The sequence below is a fragment of the Panicum virgatum genome, chromosome 7K (genome assembly GCF_016808335.1).
Source record: "Panicum virgatum strain AP13 chromosome 7K, P.virgatum_v5, whole genome shotgun sequence".
Classification (NCBI taxonomy): domain Eukaryota; kingdom Viridiplantae; phylum Streptophyta; class Magnoliopsida; order Poales; family Poaceae; genus Panicum; species Panicum virgatum.
In genome coordinates, this window is record NC_053142.1 from 21,614,653 (window position 1) to 21,636,622 (window position 21,970).

Sequence of the window (21,970 nt, forward strand, 5' to 3'; positions counted from 1 at the left end):
ATTAAACCACATAACATATTACATTGAAGGTTTCATTCGTTACAACCAAATTCGAGACAAATACATAATATACTTAGTTTCGTACACACAAATACATTGCAAGCTGTTACGTGCACAACTAGATGCGGCGATTTCTTGTAGGTGGAGCCGATCCATCCATCGGATTCCCGGAAGGTCCAGCCTCGGCAGCAGCAGTGGGTACTGAAAGCTGTGGGCACTTCTTGTAAGTGTGACCGTCCGCTCCACACAAGTTGCAACGTTTTTTCTTCTTTCCAGCCTCGGACTCGTCCATTCCGTTCCGGATCCGACGTGTCTGCCGTTGGCCTATGCCCCGCTTCGTAGCTGCATCAGGGATGAGAATTGGATGGGGATTTTTTTGAGTGAATGGGCCTAGAATGCCGATGCCGTATATCTCATGACACCAAGTCTGTGCTGCGGCTTCTTTTGTGAAATATTGAGAAACATAGGACGCAGCATCTAACCCAAATACAGAACAAGCCGCGATGACATGGGAGCATGGTAAGTGATGCACCTTTGGCTTCTGACATCGGCAAAATAACCTCCCGTCAATGGTTATCAAAACTTCTTGAATTACCCTTTGTCTGCGGACACCCTGTCCGGTCCTGTCCCTGCATGATACCTCAAATCTTTGCTCCTTTGTGCCCATCGATATGACTGAGTGAAATCGAGCCTTTTTCAATTTTTTTCTCCATGTACTCATTGACCCTTCTGCAAAAATGCACTCCTGGATCATTAAGTAAGGGAGCGGCTGATGCGTATCGCTCCCGAAAATACTTTATACATCCATACATGATGAACTCAACAATGCCAACAAGAGGAAATCCACGAACACGACGCATTACCATATTGTAATATTCAGCATGGTTGGTCGTCTCGATCCCATAACGTCTCCCATCTGTGTCATACAGAAGTGACCACTTCTCTTTAGGCGCACCATCAATCCACTGTGAAAATGGCTTAGCATGTCCAACTAATGAATCTGTAGAACGTCTCCTGCTGGATGATGAGGCCTGGCTCTTAAGCAATCCAGCGCTCATGTCATCAATTATACCCCACAAAGCATCAAACTTCCTCTGCTGATTCTGAGTGCACAATCGCTTGAACAAATTCATCAGATCCTTATTCTTGAACCGCTCATAAAAGTTAGCAGCCATATGCCTCACACACCACCTATTGACAATATCTGGCCATATTGGAGGTGAAGACTGACTACCTTCTTGGAGCTGCCTTATAGCTGCAAGTAGACCTGCATGCCTATCACTGATAAGGAAAACATTAGGCCTTCCAGCAACAACGTGAATCTTCAGACATTCAAGAAACCAGTACCAGCTTTCTGTGTTCTCATTCTCAACAAAGGCAAAGGCGATGGGAACTATCTGCTTGTTGCAATCAATTCCGATTGCCGTCAATATTGTTCCCTTATATTTCCCTGTCAGGAAAGTGCCGTCAATACACAGAACAGGAAGACAGTAAATGAATGCCCTCACACATGCTCCAATGCAGAAGAATGCTCGTAGCAGAATGCTTGGCCCCCTTGACAAGCTCGGTACACTGTATGTATCAAAAGTACTTCTAGGATTTCTGTGCACAATAGCTTCAAGCATACGAGGTAGGTTGTCATATGATGCTTCATAAGTGTCAAACCTCATCTCAAATACTTTTTGTTTAGCCCGCCAAGCCTTTGCATAGCTGATCACATACTGGAAATTCTGTTCAATGTCCCTAATTATCAATGCAGGCTCATAATCCATTTTGTCAAGAATCACCCCATACATCTTCTTAGCCACGAAAATTGATGTGATATTACGATAATGTCCCACAACACATGTCAATCTACAAGTATGTGGTGTAACAATTGAACATTCCCAGTGTGTCTTGAGCTTTCCTTTGTATGCATGCACTCGCCATGTACAGTCTCTATCTGCACACCTCACCTCGTATTCTTTGCTGCTAGACTTCAGTACTCTGAATTCCTTCCTTAGAGATACAGCCCAGAGTTTCACAGCATCCTTCACATCCTCAATGGTACGATACTTTGCCCCTTGTATGACCTCATTCACTCTGTATTCAAACTCCGGACATCTAATATCTTGTACCACTGGATTACCAAAACCCTCTTTACGCCATTCACCTAACACTGGGGAGCGCTCATCGTCCTCATCGTCCGATGAGTCCCCACATTGCTCTATTATTTGTGCATCCTAGTCTTCTTTCTCCATGTCCTCCACAATTCCAGGTATCCGTTCGCCTTCATCTGCTAAACCTTGTGGTTCTGGTTCTGGAGTTTGCATGTTCTCTTATTCTTTATCCTCTTCCATCTCTTCATTGCAGTCAGATATTGTGTGTGTTGACCCTTCACCTAAATCAACGGTCTTCTGGTGAATCTGAATTACCATTACGAGAGGCCACCCACTTTCAAGAGCTGCGTGCATGTAATGTTGCCATTCTTCCGTACTACTTATATGTGTCAACTCCCAGAAATCCCCATTAGTTTCCCAGAAAGTCAAGGTATGAACCGTAAGTAAATGAGTCTTTGGATTCACATTGAACATCTTGTGAAGACATTTCCGTATGGACTCAAAACTCCTCTCTAGGGGTTTATCTAGACTGCACTGTCTTCTTTCCAATGCTGATAGATTTACTCCATAGGAATCATGAGTAATTCTATAAAAGTCACCGTAATGAACTTGAAATGCCACTTTGCTCGACATATCTGGCCATGCAAAGACTTCATTTTAATTAATCTAATATCTACAAATATACTATGCCTTCAATTATAACCACTAATCCGAACCCTAAGTGCTTACAATAATAAAATTAAACATACAAAAAAAAATTTGAAATGACAAAGTTGAGAAATATTGGTTACCTGCGGTTCGGATCCAAAATCCTGCAGGGCTTCGCCGGTTTTTTACCTCCCTCACCCCTCCTCTCTCCCTCTCCCCTCTCTGGATCTCGTGGGCAGAAAATGAGGGCACAGAGAGAAGGAGCGGAGTTTTATATTTGAGGAGGGAGCCTGCTGCCCCCCTGCCGGGCGGCAGGCCCCCTGCCGCCCCACGGCAGGGGGGCGGCAGGCTCCCTCCAGGGACCTTTGCGCAAAATAAATTTATTTTTATTTACATATATGTCCCTACTGCCCCCCTGCCGGGCGGTAGGCCCCCTGCCAGGCGGCAGGGGTACAGAACTGTAAAACCTGAAACCAAAAATATATTTTTGTAAATTTTTTTTGAAAAATACAAAAATAAAAAAAAACGCGAAAAGAAGAACAGTTATTTTTTTGGCCCATCTCGCTTCAAGAATTGGGCCGAAAATCGTTGACTTGTAGTGGTTGGGCCTAAGCAAAAATTGACGGAAAAAAAAAATCATTTTTGGCTCCTGAACTTTGGGCTGAGTCCATTTTTCCTCCCTAAACTTTGAAACCAGACGAACAGCCTCATCGGACTCCCGAAACCGGTCCCAGGACCTCCTTGAGCGGGTTTGAGGGTGGTTTTACTATTTATTTTAACTGAATCTTTAAAAAATCAAAGTAAATCACAAAAAAATCATGAAATAGAAAATCTAATTTTGTTGGACTCCACATGAGTAGATATACGCAATGAACATATTATATGGTATACTTTAGTACAAATTTTTTTCTATATTTTTAGATATATATTTTTCTATAATTAATTTAAAGCTACAATTTTTGTTATCCAACTATGGTGAAATTTTTATGGCGGACTAATCATTATATAATTGAGTTGTAGTAAAAATTTTATAATTATTGGATAATATTTGACTAATCTATAGATTTACCTATATAAACTAGAAAAATCTAGACGAATCTATAGTTAAACCTAGATAAATCTATAACTCAGACATAAATGATTGAATAATCATAAAATTTTTACTACATCTCAATAATATAATGATTAACCCATCATAAAAATTTTACAATAATTAGATGACGAAAACTTTAGTTATAAATTAATTACAAAAAAAAATATATATAAAGATATAGCAAAAAATTTGTACTAAAGTATACCATATAATATGTGCACTGCGTATATCTACTCATGTGGAGTCCAACAAAATTGGATTTCCTATTTTATGATTTTTTATAATTTACTATGATTTTTTAAATATTCAGTTAAAATAAACATAAAAGAAAAATAGTAAAACCACCCTCAAACCCGCTCAAGGAGGTCCTGCGGCCGGTTTCGGGAGTTCGAAGAGGCTGGTCGGCCGGTTTCAAAGTTCAGGGAGGAAAAGCGGACTCGGCCCAAAGTTCAGGGAGACAAAAATGATTTTTTTCAGAAATTGACTAGAATTAGAGCCCAATGCGATCATTTTTCATTTTTCAAAAATAACTGTCCTAAAAATAACTGTGCATGTATGGAAGGCAAAATATTGTTACTTAAAAAATGGAGCATAAACATCCAAAGTTTAAAAACCATTGGGATTGGAGACAATTATATTTCTTGAAATGCCAATTTAATAGAAAAGGCTCATATGTACACTAAGAATTGCCTTGAAGAATTAAGAAAAGAGTTTCATTGCTACCGGACCAAGCAGCAACAAATTGAAACAACTTGTGCTAGATATTCGTAAGCACCTTCGAGGACCTTTCTCATGATGCCTAACAGAATGACGCAAGTTTCCATTTTATTCGGCCATTGGATAGATAGCTCATTGGTTTTCCTATCTCTCGTACACAATAAAATATTCCATCTTGAACCTTATATAATTAGCAATCCATAGGATTTGACAATTGCATCAGTTATGGTAAAAAATCAACTTTTTAATAAGTTACAATGTACTAGTTGAGATGTATGCGTACCAAAGGCACGTGTTTCAAAAATATAATACGCAAAAAGTTTATATGTACAATAAAGGTATAAATATTGAAGGTCTTAAGTTAATAACAAGAAAACTTACAACTCTTCATATATTTCACCAATTAAGTAGACGTTTCGTATTTAATTGGACCAAACAACATTTGAATCAATCCGGACCTTAATATTTGTGTGCTAATAAAAAATGGAGAAGTGGGGGAGTGGTGCTATCCATGTGTGCCAGCAGGACGATGAGAAGATGGCGGTTGCTGATCAAGCCGGACAAGGTGACAGAGTTGGAGCGCCTCGTCGTCAAACTGGAGAAAAGAGGAGCAGAACCGAGGACCACGAGGAGTAACTCAACTTCATCAAGTTTGGGAGCTTCACGGTCGCTTCAACACCTATTGGCCTCCAGAGGTGGGGGTGGGGCCCTGGGGGACAGGGGGATGTGCATGATTCTATTGGTGGTGTCACAGAGCGTGTTCCTAGTTATCTATTTGGGATGAACCTATCTACCTCGCTGGAGTGAGAAGAGACTTTAGGCTGAATTGCTTTTAACCTGTGGTACTTTTGTATGCTTTGTTCTAGTAATAAAGTGGGGGAGTCCTTTCTTCTAAAAAAATAGAAAAATAACCAATTTCTATTGCATCTTTTTTCAATATAATCCTTTCTGAGTACAAGTTCTCTCCGATTTTACATGTTTTTTTTCTCAAAGCGTACATTGATAATTTGATATGTATGGCCAACGTCCATAGTCATATTTGCAAGTACCCATGGTTCCTGCTCTTCTTGTGCCTGGGTGTGATGTTACCTTACCCACCCTGTAAAAAGTGTGTCCTCAAGCAGAGGAATGGGAAACAGTCTCATGATTCGAAAAACTAGAAATCCTTTTAGAAGTATATGAAGAGTTCCCACTTAATCTAAAAATGAAGAGTTCCTAATTCAGTACTAATTTGAAAGTAACAGTCTCATCGATCTATCCACACCGCAATTGGTTTATCTATGTTACTGGCTGTGATTTTGTGATAATACATTAAAGGCATATGACATGGATCTTGATGAAGTTCATTTTATCCCAAATCTTGGGATGGTACTAGATTGTGATGAAGTGTTTATTTCTAGAACTGAAATATGCTAAAGGAAAGTTAGGTCTGGGATGGCGTTCATGTGTTTTATACTTTAATCTAATAAACTAAAATGAAAACTGAGCTAAACAATCAGCTACCTCCTGCCTACCAGTTCATTCTTTGGACAAACAAGCTATGCATTGAAATACCTCCCAAGCGTAAGCGTAAGTTAGGTGCCTGCATGTGATGCTGTTTAGTTGTGAGCCTTGCTTGGGTTGGACGTGCTGTGACAGTGTGATATTGTTTGAGTGGTTGTATTTGTATGTGGATGTTGTTGTGATGGTCATGTAAAAGAGACTACCTCTTGCATCCATTGAAGAGGATAATTTTTTTTAGACAAAAGGGAGTTCCCCGCTTTATTTCCAGGAAACAAAGCTTAGAGTTTTCAGTTTCAACTGTTACAGTACTTTACGGAAAGCGTATTTGAAACGCGCCCGCTAAATACGATTACAGTTCAGAAACGAGAAGATTTGGATAATCGACCAGCGAAGTGGAAGTAGTAGTAACAGGCAGCCGGTCCTCAGACTCTACCTCTTGCATCCATTGAAGAGGATAAATTCAGCAGAGTAAAGATGGCACGTGGATAAAAAGGAATCTGCACAACATAGTACAGAACCATCGAGCACCGAGCTTCATTTTGCAAATAATACATCTAGAGCATGAGTGGGTGGATGGGTCACATGATTTATTCTTTACAGCCGTGGCCTTCCGTGGAACTTTCAATGGTTACAGCAGCAAATGATTTTGATTCTATAGTTAATTTTGTTTCTGTCAGTCAATTAGAACATGGTAATATCGTCAGGATCCGATTGAGGCATTGATTTGCTGAAAGCTGTAATGGCAGGAAGCAGATGATTCATATCGTGGTACTGTGTTTCCAGAATTCCCCGTGCTTTCCTGTATCTACAAGCTTGACTGCCTCTTTATATACAAGGCTTCCATTGCAAGATTTGAAGTGAAGCTGCTACCTGCTAGTACTATACCTAAACGATTTAGTATATGAGTTTTACATTCTGTACCGAAAGACTAAGACTATATATATATATTTTGTTTTGAGAGTTTACAACATCTTATATGATGTCTGTTTTGATCCGTTGCAGCACAAACGTATTTCCAACTACCTATCGAATTGTATGGTGCAACTTACAATGTTTATTTTCTTGTCATATACACCAAATGGACCATCAAACCTTGATCTTTCTCATTATAACTCACCATGCTGTTACTTTAAATCCTGACCATGTATCAGAACTTATCATTTCCAATTCAAGACTACTAGTACCCCAATCATATCATCCTGAGTTACCTCGTGTAATGTGCAACCAGATATACTCTGAACAGATAGAGTGTCTACCTTTTTTTCTTCTTGTTTTTTTTTTGCCAAATCACTTTATATCTACAATGTGAATATCCAGATATAACATTTAAATTTAATAACTTTGCTAGCTTTCTTGTAAACTAATTACTGGCTAGGCCTTCAGGAAATGCAGCTTATTCTGTCAAATGGATTTTATTGATGCTCATCTCTTCCACTTGTGGAGAACTCTAAACTGTTCAATGTCTTTATGTTCCTTCCTCTTAATGAAAAATGTGCCAAGGCACCGTCCCCAAAAAAAGGTCTTTCTGTTCAATATCTTAAAGAGGCTGGCTACACAAAGATTGGATGCAGCTGCCACCCGTTCTGCTATGAAGTTGGCACTATGCTCTGACATCGTAGTCTGACACTAATGAGAAAACATGAAGAAACGATCATGCTGGTTTCCTGGTGCTTCCCACGCTCAAACTACATACCACAAGCTATCGTGCATGATATCTGAAGGCTGGAACGTGGATGTTGCTAGAGCTTTATAGGCTTGCAGCTCTCTAGTTTGTAGCCACAATAACTGAGACCTGAACTCCAACATTTATACATTGAGGGTACCTGTATGTTCATGGCCAATAAATCAGCAAAAACACGCACACATGTTGCAACCCTACCCTTGAATTGTGGCCGTGACGTGATTTATGGCAAACACAGTTCCAGCTGAAGCAGAGTATTGATGCTTTAGCTAGTTATATTTGTTAATGTACAAAGTGATGAGCCTCTATGCAAGACTCTGGCTTTAAAGAAAGCAGAGTACTGAATAAAAACAACATACCAGGCAACCCCAGTACGATGAGCTTCTTTTGTGAAACACTAGCTTGAATTGCTGCGTCCATATGCAATGAGCATGGAATTCATAGCAGAGAGGCAATTGATCATCCCTTATTCCTTCCTAAATTCTGTTGTAGCAATGGTTTTCTTGAGAACGTGCTATGCACGCATTTCATTTAATTAGAAGTAACAAAAAATAGAGCAAAGAATTCATAGCCTGCAACTGCAAAGAAGGAAGACAGAAGGGCTTGTCTCGCAGTGCTATTTTTCACCTAACGCCATCTGCTACCAACCAGTCGAACCTAGCTGCTGCCCAGGAGGCCAGAACTATCCTTCTGCCCAAATGTGTTGGGCTAACTGTTATATGAATGTTGATACCGTGAGCCCAATCCCACATAGCAGATGTTCAAGATGAAAGTGTTGATCTAATGCATGCATCTTTGAATCAGGAAACTAAACTGAATTATAAGATTCACGGTCTGTTTGCTCTCATGCTTCCCATTCCTAGGGCATTTCCCTATTTTTTGGTGAGACAAATTGTGTTTTTTTCTTCTCATGGCTCGCAGAAGGAACAATAAGGCCATTAACATTGCGGTAGAAGGCAAAAGGCCGCCCTCCTATATATATGGCTTTGCAATGGAAGAATTGTAGCACTTATGGACCATATCTGGTAGTACCGTGATAGAATCATGTACAAAATAATGCATCACAAACACGAGTTGTACCTATGCAGGTGCGTCATTATTTGCGCTTGTACTTTGTGGTCAGGCAGGGGGAGTTGGGTGGTTTATTCAGACTGAAACTGTGTAAGGAGAATGGCTCATTAAGATATTGAATGTGATTTTGGTGATTCAGTGATTTCATTGTCATTGGGTGAGGGAGGGGGGGTGAATGTGAGCCAATTGAAATTCTTGCAAATAGAAGCTTCGGCTTTGTCCCAAGTATACACCCAACCCTTGAGTCCTAGGCACAGCGTGGAGTCGCTATGGAGGAGCTACTCCAATGCAAAACACCCCTAGGAACAAGCGAGAACAAGTGCGAAAGAAAACACAAGGAATCAACACCCCTAGGAACAAGCGAGAACAAGTGCGAAAGAAAACACAAGGAATCAGCGCACGAACCAGCACGATATATGATCACCGGTTAAACCGACGCGTGAAGAAAGTCTTCACCGGTTTAACCGATCACACAGAGCCGGCAGCAAAGAAGAGGCACACACCGGTTGAACCGGTGCAGTCAAAATTGTACCCGTCGGTTGATCCGACAAGCACCGGTTAAACCGACGCAATCACAACCAAAGCGCCGGTGCAGTTCACCCGAGAGAACACCACAACAGAAAACCACGCACCGGTTAAACCGACGGTAGTGCACCGGTGCAATGGAGAAGCACCGGTGTAGTTGTCCAGAGAGGTGGCAGAACGGCCTGGGCAAGAACACTTGACACCAGTTAAACCGACGCTCATCAAGTTCTAAGCGTCGGTGTAACGAGCCAAATGCCAAAAACCCTAACACAGAACAACCTACTCACCGGTTGATCCGACGCTTACAACTTCAAAGCGTCGGTTCATCCGGTGCTAGGAAGAACAGAGTCCATAAACTTTTTCCAGCCCGCGCCTTGTCAAAAACTTGAAGTTCGAGGGATCAGATCAAGTCCAAACCTTACCAAATTTTATTGGCATGATCACAAAGGACTTGTGAACATGTCCACGGAAGAAATCGACGAATCACTCCATGGTTTGGGAGAAATCGAAGAATTCCCGAACAAAAATGGGGTTTTCTCTAGAACGCGAAAGGCACAAGAACTTCGATCCTAAAGACCTCGTGATTCCTAGGGGTTTTGCACTAGGCAAGAGGGATTAGAATCACTTCAAAGAGCTCAAAGAACCATCACGATCTCGTGCTCAAGACTCGACCAAGGAAAATCGAAATTCGTCCAAAACAAGGCACAAATCGTATGAGATTGAGATGAATTCAAAACCCCGGAGGGCACAAGGAGGATTGGGCCTCCTTTCCCACACAATCTCAGTACAAAGTCTTCAAGAATCCATCCCTAAAATCCTAAGCCTAGAGAGGAAGGAGGGAGGAGAAAGAGAGGAACAGCCTCGCCAGGAGAAGGGGAGGGCCGCTGGTTTCAAGTGTCTGGCGCAAGGGAGAGAAGAGAGGGGTGAGGAGTATTTAAGGTGCCCATGCAGGGTCCAAAATACCCTCGACTCAAACTAGACACTAAAACGCCCGTAGGGGCAAAACCGGAAATATGTACACGATCTCATCCGACGGCGGAGTTTCTTTCTTCGACTTGAAGCCTTCTCCGCGATGTCGCCGTGTCGATGAAGATCCGGTTCACAGTTTTGAGGGGTCCGCGAAACCCGGGTAGGTGGCCGGTTTTGAGAAAACCGCCAAAACTCCACGCGCTGGAAGATTCCCGCCTCCACGCCGTGGCCCTAGATGCCGTTCCCGCCTCGGCCTTCGGACGGCCCTAGACGCCGCCCGACGCCCGTCACCTCCTCACCCGCAGCGAGGCCCTAGACGCCGTCGACGCCCATCGCCTCTGTCAGTCCCGAGACCGACGCCCGTGCCTCCACGACTTGGCGTCTTCAACCGCCGTCCACCTCCTTAGTTTTGTGGCGCAAACCAAGAAACCCGCCTTCCGTCACCACTTGCGCCCTCGATCCAGGAGTGGACGCCACAGCTGCCGCTCAGCCCGAGCTCCTCCACGGCAACTCTCCATCGACACTTGACGCCCGTGTACCTGCAATCCAAAGACCAAGTGTACGATCACACCGTACGGTTGACAATTCACTCATCACAAGCATGATAGAGTACTCAACATTCCTCATTGGGACATAAATAAATATATTTGCGAGCGTGAATTTGTAGGTTTTATAGGTTCCATGGATGAAGTTTAAATCATAGCAAGACCATCTGAAACAAGTGATCAAAATCATATCGTGTAAAATTATAGTAAAAATTCAGAGAGAGAATAATTCCAAGGTGTCCTTTGAAATTACAAGGAGCAGATCAGTGCTCTGCATTAGACTAAGGACCAGACCATTATGCAGAGAAGATGTCAAGCGATAGAAGGTTTTGGAAGTTTTTCTTTTAAGCGCCGGATGAACTGAGGTACCGTCGGACTAAGCATCAGATCAGTAACGCAAGCAAAAGAAGATAGTGGGCATACCGGGCCAACAACTATATCGACAAAAAAGGGTACCAGATGAATCAATACCTACCCTCCCAGTGCTCTGGATCATCCGGTAACACCGTGCTTTTTGCTAGTTGTTGGAGCAACAGCTGTATTGAGATGTTGGGCTACTTAGATCCCATCTACTCGTCCATTTGAGATTGCTGGAGTCTAGAGGAAGCTCATACATATTGAAAGAGACATTCAAGCCACCATATCCAAGGTTTTAGAACATGATTAGAGAGGGTTAGTGCAACGTTAGGCCTAGAAAAAAAAGGTTGAGCAAGGTGTTGCTGCCTTGTGCTTGATTTTAGGAGTGAAACAACATTGTAAACTCGGTGCACTGGCTCTTCGAATCTTATTGACTTCCTGGCAAGTCATCCCCTTTGACTTGGTCTAGAGTAGCGATGACGACCATGTATGGAGAAGATCCATTCTTTTTTGAAGAAGTTCTAAAGTAAAAAACAATATCAAGGTGACAGGTGGGTGGGAGTGATAGCCTGCCCTTGTGGCACGCTTCTCATCTGGTTAGATGATATATTGTTTTTAGCAACCTGGATTCGTAGCTTGTTTTGTGTAAGCTAATTCTAGCTAGCAGGACCAGCTCCTTTTGCTTGGTCGTCATTGTGTTGACAAGCTGAAATCTCTCCTCTGTTTCTGATACATCTCTCTACTACTGGCATTTCATTGTATCATCGCAGCCCTTGTCATTTGTCACAAATGGCCATTTTCGCTCTACAATAATCACTATGGCTTCCTGATGCCTCCGAGGCCCAAGCTATGTTTACGACGCATGGAGCTGCCACACATGCCATGCGAAGGCTGGGAAGTGGATGCCGGTCAAGTGGTCACACACGAACTGAAGCCAGAATTCAGCCCTTTTATAGTCTTTAGCTTGGTGTTGACGTTGAAATTTTGCAAGTATAATTATGGAAAGAGGAAGAAGCACCTCCAGCAGATATAACATTGGAACACCTCGCAGATATAACAATGGAACACCTCCAGCAGATCCTCTATCAAGCTCCCTACCCCAATTTGAAGGGTGGAGTAAAAAAAAACAACTCCAGCAAGCCCTCTACTTAGTCCCCAAACTAGAGAGATCTCCTTCCACCCCATTGGGTGGGTGGGTGGGGGGGTTCTTCTTGAGGTCTTTTACGGTGCACAATACGACCATATACTACCATATGAGAATGATTCGTATGTAAACATCGGACGGTTGAGATTTATCTATACTACTGAAATGTTGATCAGTATTATGGAGTAGTATATCTAGGTAGTATAGGTAGTATAAGGGTAATATAGAGAAAATAATTATTAGCAATGGAATATCGATCTGCTCCGGCCGACATCACGCGGCGGCGGCCGGCACGGGCACGGCCGGGTGCACGTCGCAGCAGCCAAAACAGGGAGCACACGGCAGACGGCTCCCTGCACAGGGACGACATGCATCACGCGGCGGCCGGCAGAGGCACGGGGAGCACATCACAGCGGCCGCCACGGGGACCACGGGAGGGAAAGAAGTGATGCCAATGTAAGTGACGACGGCCTTGGGAGTTGGCTGGAGTCAGCTCTGGTGCACGGCGCATGGGGGAGGAGGTGGTCGTCGGCGGCAGATAGGGCTGAAAACGGTAAAGAGATCGAATGTAACCCTTAATTAGAGATCATAATTACTATCATACCTCTACTAATGGACGGTGAGATCATCTCTATACTACATACTACCAAGTGGTAGTATTGTGCACCATAAAAGACCTCCACTTCTTCTGGGAGCTCTCCATCCATGGGCCTCACTCAACTCTTCCTTCTCCCTCCTAGGCACATGCTCTGCACCCCTCCTGTTATGCCGGGCCCCTCGCTGTGGACTGTGGTGCCTCGTCATGCCAAGCACCCGAGCTCTGGCCACCCTTCCCTCGTCACATCGTGCATCCTTCGCTCGCCGTGCCGCACGCCCGAGCGGTTGCATGAATTGAGCTCCGGCCGGCCTCTTCCTACCAGCGATGTGTGAGCCGACCTCGGGTCACAGCCGCTGTCCCTATCGCGGCGTACCGCCTCCACTGGTTCCCTTGCATTGCTCGGCCAGATCCACGGACGCCGCCGGAGCTGATCTCTACTCGGCCCGACCACCTAGAAGAAGGAAGTAGTGGAGGAGGGAAGATGGAGGATAGAGGAGGCAGCAAGCGACGGCGGCACTAGGGGGAAGACGGGGAGCAGGTCGCACATGGAAGAAGACAATAATTTTTATTTTTATTTTTAATTTTGTTTTTCATGAAAATGAAAAGAAAAATGGATGGGGCTGAAATATTGGAGCTTTTGCTGAACTTGGATATATTATTTGGAGGCTGTGAGATGGGGGCCAGCCCCTAACGGCTATGTGAGGGCTATGATTTAGGAGCCATTGCTGGATATGCTCTCAACAGAAGCCCCTAACGATTGTATGATGGCAGTGATTTTAAATACACATAAATTGCTTACATAGATTAGAAAAATACCAATACAAATTAGTAAAAATACTCAATTGACTTGCTAAAGTTACCTATCAATAATCATGCAATAAACATTCACCTACCCAACACAATTGTTTGCCATCATCCTCTAATCACATCATCCAAATATCTTCTAAATATCAACATCAATATCCACTTAACTATACGTAGGAGAATCAAGAATATATTTTGTAAAACTGTAAGCAACTTTTGGAAAGTTCATAAGCAAATTAGAATACACTAAAAAGTATTTTCTCATACGAAAAAGTATATCTTTAAAACATAGTGTTGCGAGCTCTTGTTTCGAAGCTCTTGTTGAAACGAGTGCAACTATGTAATCGGATTTTAATTTGGACACTCAGAATTGAAACTACAATATTTCTTTTGAAGTGAGAAGATTGCCAAAATAGGAAACTGTGATTAGTAACTTTCCCAAAAAGGAGCTGCGGGCCTAACTTACGGCCGGTCGTACATTGGCCATCAAAATTAACTTTAGGTAAAGACTTATTACTGACCGACTGTATTTTAACTTCATTGTATGGCCACATGCATCTGTAGGGAGTGGTTCACCGAGAAGCTTTTATTCTATTGTTCTCTCTTAAAAAAGTTGTAGTTTAACGCTAAGCACTGAAATAACTAGACTCATCGGCTAGTTACTCTTGATTTGCTGCCCTGTTGTTAGCAGTATCTCAGTTAAGTTCGATCTGACTAATGGTGATAATAAATTTGATTTAATTAGACGAATGCTCCTAGTTTTGATAATTTTATTCTTAATCTTACCCATGCTATGAATCGGTTCTATAGCGGACCGGATACACGTATTAGTCCTTTTGACCGATGCATGTTTTGGAACTTTTCGAAATCTCAACCGATATGTTTCTTGTTATTTACTGTTTAAATTTCTTTTCCCTGATCAACTGTAAGTGATCAAATTGACTGGCACACCTTAAATTTAATTTGCAAGACCTGCACTGGAGATAAATAGAATTCCTAGGTCGTAGCGTGTCGTGCTCCACAAGAATCTTCCTCCATTTTTGGCGCAACACTAGAGTAGTGCTATGGTGTGGTGATCACGAGCAACAAAAATCAGCGGTTCAGCACAAACACATGCGCAGGTACAGTTAATCTTGATGTTTGATGTTGGTACAGTGAAATACGAAGATTCAGTGTAAATTTTATCTGGTACAATGTAAACATCAAATGCAGGCACAATGTGGTACAATGACGTAGTTTTATCTGGTACCAACAAATGGTGATGAAATGCAGGCTCAAATACGAAATTCTCGCATTCCTCATCCAAATTTAAACTGGCCTTCACTAAATTCGGCCCAACTTTTCGTATGGGCTGGGCTGGCAGTTTTTATCTGGTTGCTTTAGTTTGGGCTCGAACCTATTGGCAGTTTGGCATCTTGCCTCTCTCCCCCAAATCCACATCACATCCCTAACCCTCGCCGCGCCGCCACACCAGTGAGTCGCCGCCGGCTACGGCGTCGGCGGGAGGGCTCTCGATTCCTCAAGGCCAGCTTCCACCCATCACCCTAGCCCAAATCGTCGCGGCGGCTGCGGTTCGGACTTCCTAGCCCCTGGCCGCATCGCTGATTAAGGTAGGAAGAACCGCCCCAAAGCCAATCTCCATTTGGATTTCATCCGCGGCGTCCTCTAACCTCTCTCTCCTCCATTGGTGAAATTCAGCAGGGTTTGCTTGTTGCGTACCCTAGCTTGTTTGCGAGATGGCGGGGACGTCAAGGGAGAAGATGCCCAACACGGCGGCGGCCTGCCTGACCGACGACCTCGTCGTCGATATCCTGTCGCGGCTGCCCGTCAAGTCGCTGTGCCGCTGCAAGTGCGTCTCCCCGCACTGGCGCGACCTCATCTCCCACCCCGACCACCGCCGGCGGCTACCCCAGACCCTCGCCGGCTTCTTCAAGAACGACTTCAGCAACGGCCGCGAGGTGTGGCGGTTCACCAATTTCGGTGGGGCACGGCAGCCTCCCCTGATCTGCACCCCCTTCTCCTTCATGCCCGGGTACGAGGACGTCACCATCGTAGACTCCTGCAACGGCCTTCTCCTCTGCCGGCCCCCCAAGGGCTCCCCCCACCACGCGTCCCGATACGTCGTGTGCAATCCGGCGATCAAGAGCTGGGTTGTCTTGCCCGACTCCGGCAGCCACGGTGACGGTGTTGAAGATGATGAGCCCCTTGTTGCCCGTTTGGGTTTCGATCCCACTGTTTCCACACACTTCCATGTATTTGAGTTCGTCGAAAATGATTACGGCACTGTGGCAGGGGTGGAGATCTATTCGTCCGAAACTGGAGCATGGAGTTACGAGGAAAGCCAGTGGAACTATGAGACTCACTTGTTTGAGCATTCGCCAAGTGTCTTTATCAATGGCCTTTTGCATTTCTCCACCATTCAGTTTGAGGTAGTTGTTGTAGATGTCGAGGGGGAGTCATGGTGGGTGCTTCCTGCACCAGAAGATGCTGATGATGTTGATGATCGCTATAGTTGGAATCCTGGTTTTCTTGCTCAGTACCAAGGGCTTTTGTGTTACATGACTTGTAGTTATAAAGGAAGGGATTTATTAATCTGGGTTCTTGAGGATTATGCTGAGGATGGATGGATACTGAAGCGTCAGGTGACCGTTCGACAACTGATGGAAAAGATAAGTCCTCCAAATGGCTGGTCCTACCTTTTGATCACAATTCATCCAGATTGCAATTGGATTCTTTATGTTACTGGTTTGGTGCTCATGGCATATGACATGGATCGCAATGAAGTGCATGTTATCCAGAATCTTGGGTCACGCTGTGTGATGTCATGTATTCCATATGTTCCTTCCTATGCAACATCATTGACAGATGGGCATTGATCATGTCACTTTGCACTGCCTCTGGTCCATCTATTACCTTAAAATGATATTTGAACTTCACAGGAGATGGGTCTTGACTTACAAAACAGCAATCTGTCTGAACTTTCTTGAGCTGGGTGTTTGGTTTTGTATTTGTGCTTGTTTTTTTTCATAATAGTTTCTTTTGTTGGCTAATGTGGCTATCTTGTAAACTAGCTCTGCCTAGGCTATTTATTTTAGTGAATTGCAGTAATATCTGTCAAATTGTATTTCTGTTGATGAATGTGTGTGGAGAACAGAGAACATCTTGTTCAGTTACTAGAGTTGTTATTAATATTTTTTCCTGCACCCTATAATATATCAAGTACTCTGATTTAGATGTCTCACATTTTGTTATTATTATTGGAAGTATGTATGGTCAATGTTTGAGTGGTATGGAATTTATCAGAAACACGGATGCATCAATATGAGCAGTATATACATGTATTTGTTTATCTATGATCAAAAGGAATGTGTCAAGGCTCTGAGCATTCTAACTTGGTCCATGCACTGCAAAAAATAACATTCTTGTCTTTAGATAAGTGAATATTGTACTAGGTCTGTAGACCTGCAATTGAGTCAGCTTTTATGGGGTTGAAGTGGACTTGTAACTTGTTAATGTTGCTTCACAGTATCAGGGAAGTATTGAGGTATTGTGATATCAGATATTGGGTACAATGATCTGGTGGAGTATCGGGTCTAGATCATTATGTTCTTTTGCATGATAAATGTGAAAGGTCATCATTTCATTATTAGTTTGCATGCTTATTCAAAGTTGGGTTTTCTACACAGCATTTCTTTTAAATAATATAGTTACAGTTTCTACCTGGTCTGTCTGGAATTAGCCAAGACATCAATGGGAGAAATAAGAAGTATGTTTTTTCTGAAACTCACGAGGGATTAGTTTGATGCTTCGAAGGAAAAGAAAATGTATTTGCGCTAAATATTTAGTAACTGGAATGATTTAGTATTTGTAGGTGGGAAAATTTGGAGGCCCAAAGATTTCTGTGCACGGTTGATTTAGTCTATAGAAATGAATCATTTTTCTGGTAGTTCTCAATAGCATGTGGGTTCATTTCATCTGGATATTTTTTTTTCAAAATCTCATGCAATAAAGTCAGTGATTTTGTTCATATCAATTAAATCTTTGCATTAAAAGATCAATTCAACCAATAAAGATTGCTCAGGTCTAAACAGAGATATTTTGTTTTCACAAGTTTTACTAGTCTATCTGTCAAAAATAATAAAAGAAGTCACTTTTATGGCAAAATTATGTAGTTAGGGTGCCCTATCAAAATTTGCCCTTTTGTTTCTTATTGTTGTATAGCATTGAACTATATTGCGAGTTGTATTGTTCTTTTCTTATATCAAATCATGATCCTGTTTCCAAACGGCAGCCCATTTCTAATTTTAGAGTACTCAGTACCAAAATTATATCATCCAGAGTGATTTTCAATCACGTGCAAATCTGGTAGGCTGTGAATAAAAAGAGTAATCAAGCTGTGTCTGTGTGACTTTGATTTTTTTCATAATCGCTTATGATCTAGATATAACATTGTTGGTGCTCTGCTCTATTTAGCATCCAGAGTGATTTTCCATCACGTGCAAATCTGGTAGGCTGTGAATAAAAAGAGAAATCAAGCTGTGTCTGTGTGACTTTGATTTTTTCATAATCGCTTATGATCTAGATATAACATTGTTGGTGCTCTGCTCTATTTAGCATAACTGGTTCTACTATAATTGGTGTACCTAGTGCTGAAAACCTCCAGGTCTTCAAGGGGAAGATAGGAATTGAATGCTGGATAGCTCTCCTGCTGAAAACGAGATATAGTTGCAGCCCATTCTGCTATGCAGTTGGTAGCATCCTCTTACATAACTGCCATTTTCAGCAAGTCATCTTTTAGCAGATGATCATACTGGTTTCCTGGTGCTTCCCAGGACCAAGCTTATTGTGTATCAAGACATGCCGAGCTGCCATGCATGCTCCATACTTTGCAGCAACAAGAACTGAAGGCTCAATTGAGCCTTCTATATTTGATGGAAGGCTACCGCTGTGATGCGGTGCATGAGCAGTATAGGTGAGCAAAAAATGCACAGATCATAATGATCCTCCCCTGTGACCGCTACGTGAGGTAAGGCAGACCATAGCGTTAAGCAGATGCATCATGACAATTCATTGCTCTTGTATATTTCCTGTCAGAAAGTTATGCAATGTATCACGAAGACTTACTGTCATCAAAACGGACGTCAAGATTGGAGCTCCTTACTGGAATTTTTTCCCCCATGGGACTATGTTAATGTTGCAAGTATGTTAATGTTTGCACCCAATGTGAGCTTCCGCTTGCAAGGTTCCACGATCTCAGGAGCATCTGCAGGATACCTGGTTGTGGGCGCCCCGTGCCTGCACCCTACTTGTGGTGCCTTTGCTGCGAAAGCAACTCCAGCGCTAGAAAGGGAGATACAGCGCCAGATGCTAGATATTTCTCGAAAATGATCACTTGGATTTCTTTGTGCTTTCCATTCGAAGACTACAAGTTTTTTTTGGGATGGTTGCATCAGGATAAACATATCTACATCAGTTTTATTGGAGACATGTTTTAATTAATTCAGTCTCTTCTCCGGACTTCAAAGTTCCAATATTTATGTTGTTTTTCTTAGCTGTACCTGTTAGTATTTACAAAAGTATTTGATTCATCATTTAGAAGAATGTCTTTGCTATTCAATTCGTTTCCAATTCAAGCAGATATTTTTAATGTTTTTGCTAATGCAATTATAAAGAGCGAACAAATTACTTCCTCAAAATCATGCTTCTCATAGTGTTATATATATTTGTTCAGCTAGACGGCACACGGTAATTTGGTACTACTATGTGTCAAATATCAGCATTAACCAAAATTTGTAATATAAATGTTATCTGTTGCATTAACTGTTGCTAAGAACCGGTATATCCATGGAACCCTAAAAAAGGGAGCCTAGGCTCATTCACTTCAAATTGTCACGCTTCACAAAATGTGTGAGGCTCAAACTTGTACCACCTTGCTAGACGCCCCCCAAAACAAACATGTAGTCTTGGAATGGGAAGCACAAGGAAATCTAATGTGATGACTAAACCATTGTCTCCCCAGCCAACGAAATCAGTTTGCAGTAGGACAGAGGACGCTGCCTGCACCCAAACTCTTGTAGATATATTTATTCATGTGTGTCCTGAATACAAATTGATCTACCCGAGAGCTGAAAGTTTTTGGCACTGATCTGTACGTGTATCGATCCTACTAGATTCAGTTCAGGCTTATTGGGAAGTTTTAACATATTGATAAAATTAGGCAAGAGTTAATGCGGAGCTCAGGAACGTGAGGCAGATGCATCATGACAATTCGCTTCTCATGGGTAAAGAGAAATATGCTCTCTCCGATCCATTCTAAGAAGAATGCATGCAACTCGAGCTTTATCTTAAGCATGATGATCCAGACACAGTACAGCAAAAGCTTTAGTTTGAGCCCCCGCCAATGTCGATCACGAAGCGGTAGCGGACGTCGTTGCGCGCCAGCCGGGCCAGTGCCTCGTTGATCCCGTCTGTCGAGACGAGCTCGATGTCGCAGGTGATGTTGTGCTCGCCGCACAGGTCAAGCATCTCCTGCGTCTCCTTCATGCTCCCCGCTATGCTGCCACTAACTGTCCTCCTTCCTGAAGTCATCGTTCAAACGCCACTAAATTATTAATTACAATGTGTCAGAGATGTAATCTCCCAGAGTTGCATCACTATATCTCATATTCAGTTTTGTCGAAATTCTGCAGTGTGTTTATGGAAATAATTAATATTTTAGCACAATGATAGGTAACTAACATGCATAATCACTGGGAACAAAACAAGAACAATGGTGCAGAAGAATGAAATGCTCACCGAAGAGGAGAGGGAAAGATGGAAGTTCAAGGGGCTGATCCGGTGCGGCGACGAGAGCGAGGACGCCCTTGATCTTGAGCAGCTCCAAGAGCGGACCAAGCGAATGCTTAGCTGGGACGGTATCAATGATGTAGTCTAGGCTCCTCCTCTTGGCCTGTAAACACCAAATTAGGAAGTACATGCATGCATTTTTTTTACCTTATTGACTGACAGTAGTTTTTAATAAACTCGTTGAGCGCTAATTGCGAGCTGAGCGCACCTGCATCTGTTCCTGGTCGGTGCTGACAATGAAGTCGTCGGCCTTAAGGCCCTCCCTCGCCTGCTTCTCCTTGGCCGGCGACGAGCTGATGACGGTGACGCGGAGGCCGAACGCCTTGCCGAACTTGACGGCGATGTGGCCGAGCCCACCCAGCCCGACCACGCCGAGGCTCCCGCCGGAGCGCAGCATGCCGTGCTGCTTCATCGGGCTGAACACCGTGATGCCGGCGCACAGCAGCGGCGCCGCCGCGTCCAGCGGCAGGCTGTCCGGGACCCGCGCGACGAACTTGTGGTGGACCACGAGCGTCTCCGAGTAGCCGCCGTAGGTGACGCTGCCGTCCGACAGGATGCCGTTGTAGGTGAGCGCGAGCTTCTCGCAGTAGTTCTCCTCGGAGAGGTGGCAGCGGTCGCAGTCGAAGCAGGCCTCTACGATGCAGCCCACCGCGACGCGGTCGCCGACCTTGAAGCCCGACACGCTGGCGCCCACCTCCGTCACGACGCCGGTGACCTCGTGGCCGGGGACGACGGGGTAAATGGTGATGCCCCAGTCGTTCTTCAAGAAGTTCAGGTCCGAGTGGCACATGCCGCAGTACAGAACCTTGATCGTCACGTCGTCCACGCCGTTTTCCCTGTCAAACAGTATAATGCAATTAGTAGTAAACACAAGTGAGCTTATTATTACTTGCTTTGTTTTTTTATTAGGTGAATTAGTGAGATCTACCTTCTCTGGAAGATGAAGGGCTCAACCTTGCCGGACTCGTTCATGGCCGCCCATCCTGCCACTGTCCGTGTGTGGTGTGCGGTGACCTCCATGACCCTCTCTACGTGCACGCGTCTACACACACACACACACACAGTGATACTATTACTCGGTGTCTTGAGATGTGTGGGCGGGGCTGTTGTAGCCTCCCACTATTTAAAGTCAATCAACATATTTATTCCAGGGTTACATGCGGCCAATCTCAACTCATAGTGTAGTGAGTAGTGTCTATATTACCATATCTTCAACACACTAATTTTAGAAACTACACTTTACGGCCCATAATATCTTGATGGTTTTCTATTAAACTTATTCTCTCTTTTGTTATATTTTTTATCTATCTATTTATTATAAAGACATCCACAACTTAGGTATGTCTCAGTTGGAAGTGTCATCTCACATT

At 43.4% G+C, this 21,970-nt stretch overlaps 2 protein-coding genes across 4 annotated transcripts; one reads left to right on the forward strand and one right to left on the reverse strand.

Annotated features, from left to right (window-relative positions):
• Nucleotides 1-15,141: 15,141 nt before the first annotated feature.
• Nucleotides 15,142-16,995, forward strand: LOC120640524 (F-box protein At1g30790-like). 2 transcript variants are annotated; one of them, XM_039916391.1, is made up of 2 exons: nt 15,142-15,364; nt 15,453-16,995. In XM_039916391.1, the coding sequence occupies exon 2, from the start codon at nt 15,491-15,493 to the stop codon at nt 16,628-16,630; it is 1,140 nt and encodes a 379-aa protein (XP_039772325.1). In that variant the 5' UTR covers nt 15,142-15,364; nt 15,453-15,490; the 3' UTR covers nt 16,631-16,995. The 2 variants fall into 2 exon arrangements, with proteins under 2 accessions (XP_039772325.1, XP_039772326.1); XM_039916392.1 differs by having other exon boundaries at nt 15,166-15,364; nt 15,456-16,995.
• Nucleotides 16,996-19,812: 2,817 nt separating this feature from the next.
• On the reverse strand, nt 19,813-21,700 carry LOC120640525 (probable cinnamyl alcohol dehydrogenase 6). 2 transcript variants are annotated; one of them, XM_039916394.1, is made up of 4 exons: nt 21,529-21,700; nt 20,809-21,436; nt 20,550-20,703; nt 19,813-20,332 (listed from the first exon to the last, which is right to left on the reverse strand). In XM_039916394.1, exons 1-4 carry the CDS (start codon nt 21,618-21,620, stop codon nt 20,136-20,138), a joined length of 1,071 nt encoding a protein of 356 aa, XP_039772328.1. In that variant the 5' UTR covers nt 21,621-21,700; the 3' UTR covers nt 19,813-20,135. The 2 variants fall into 2 exon arrangements, with proteins under 2 accessions (XP_039772328.1, XP_039772329.1); XM_039916395.1 differs by having other exon boundaries at nt 20,214-20,355.
• Between the last annotated feature and the right edge of the window lie 270 nt (nt 21,701-21,970).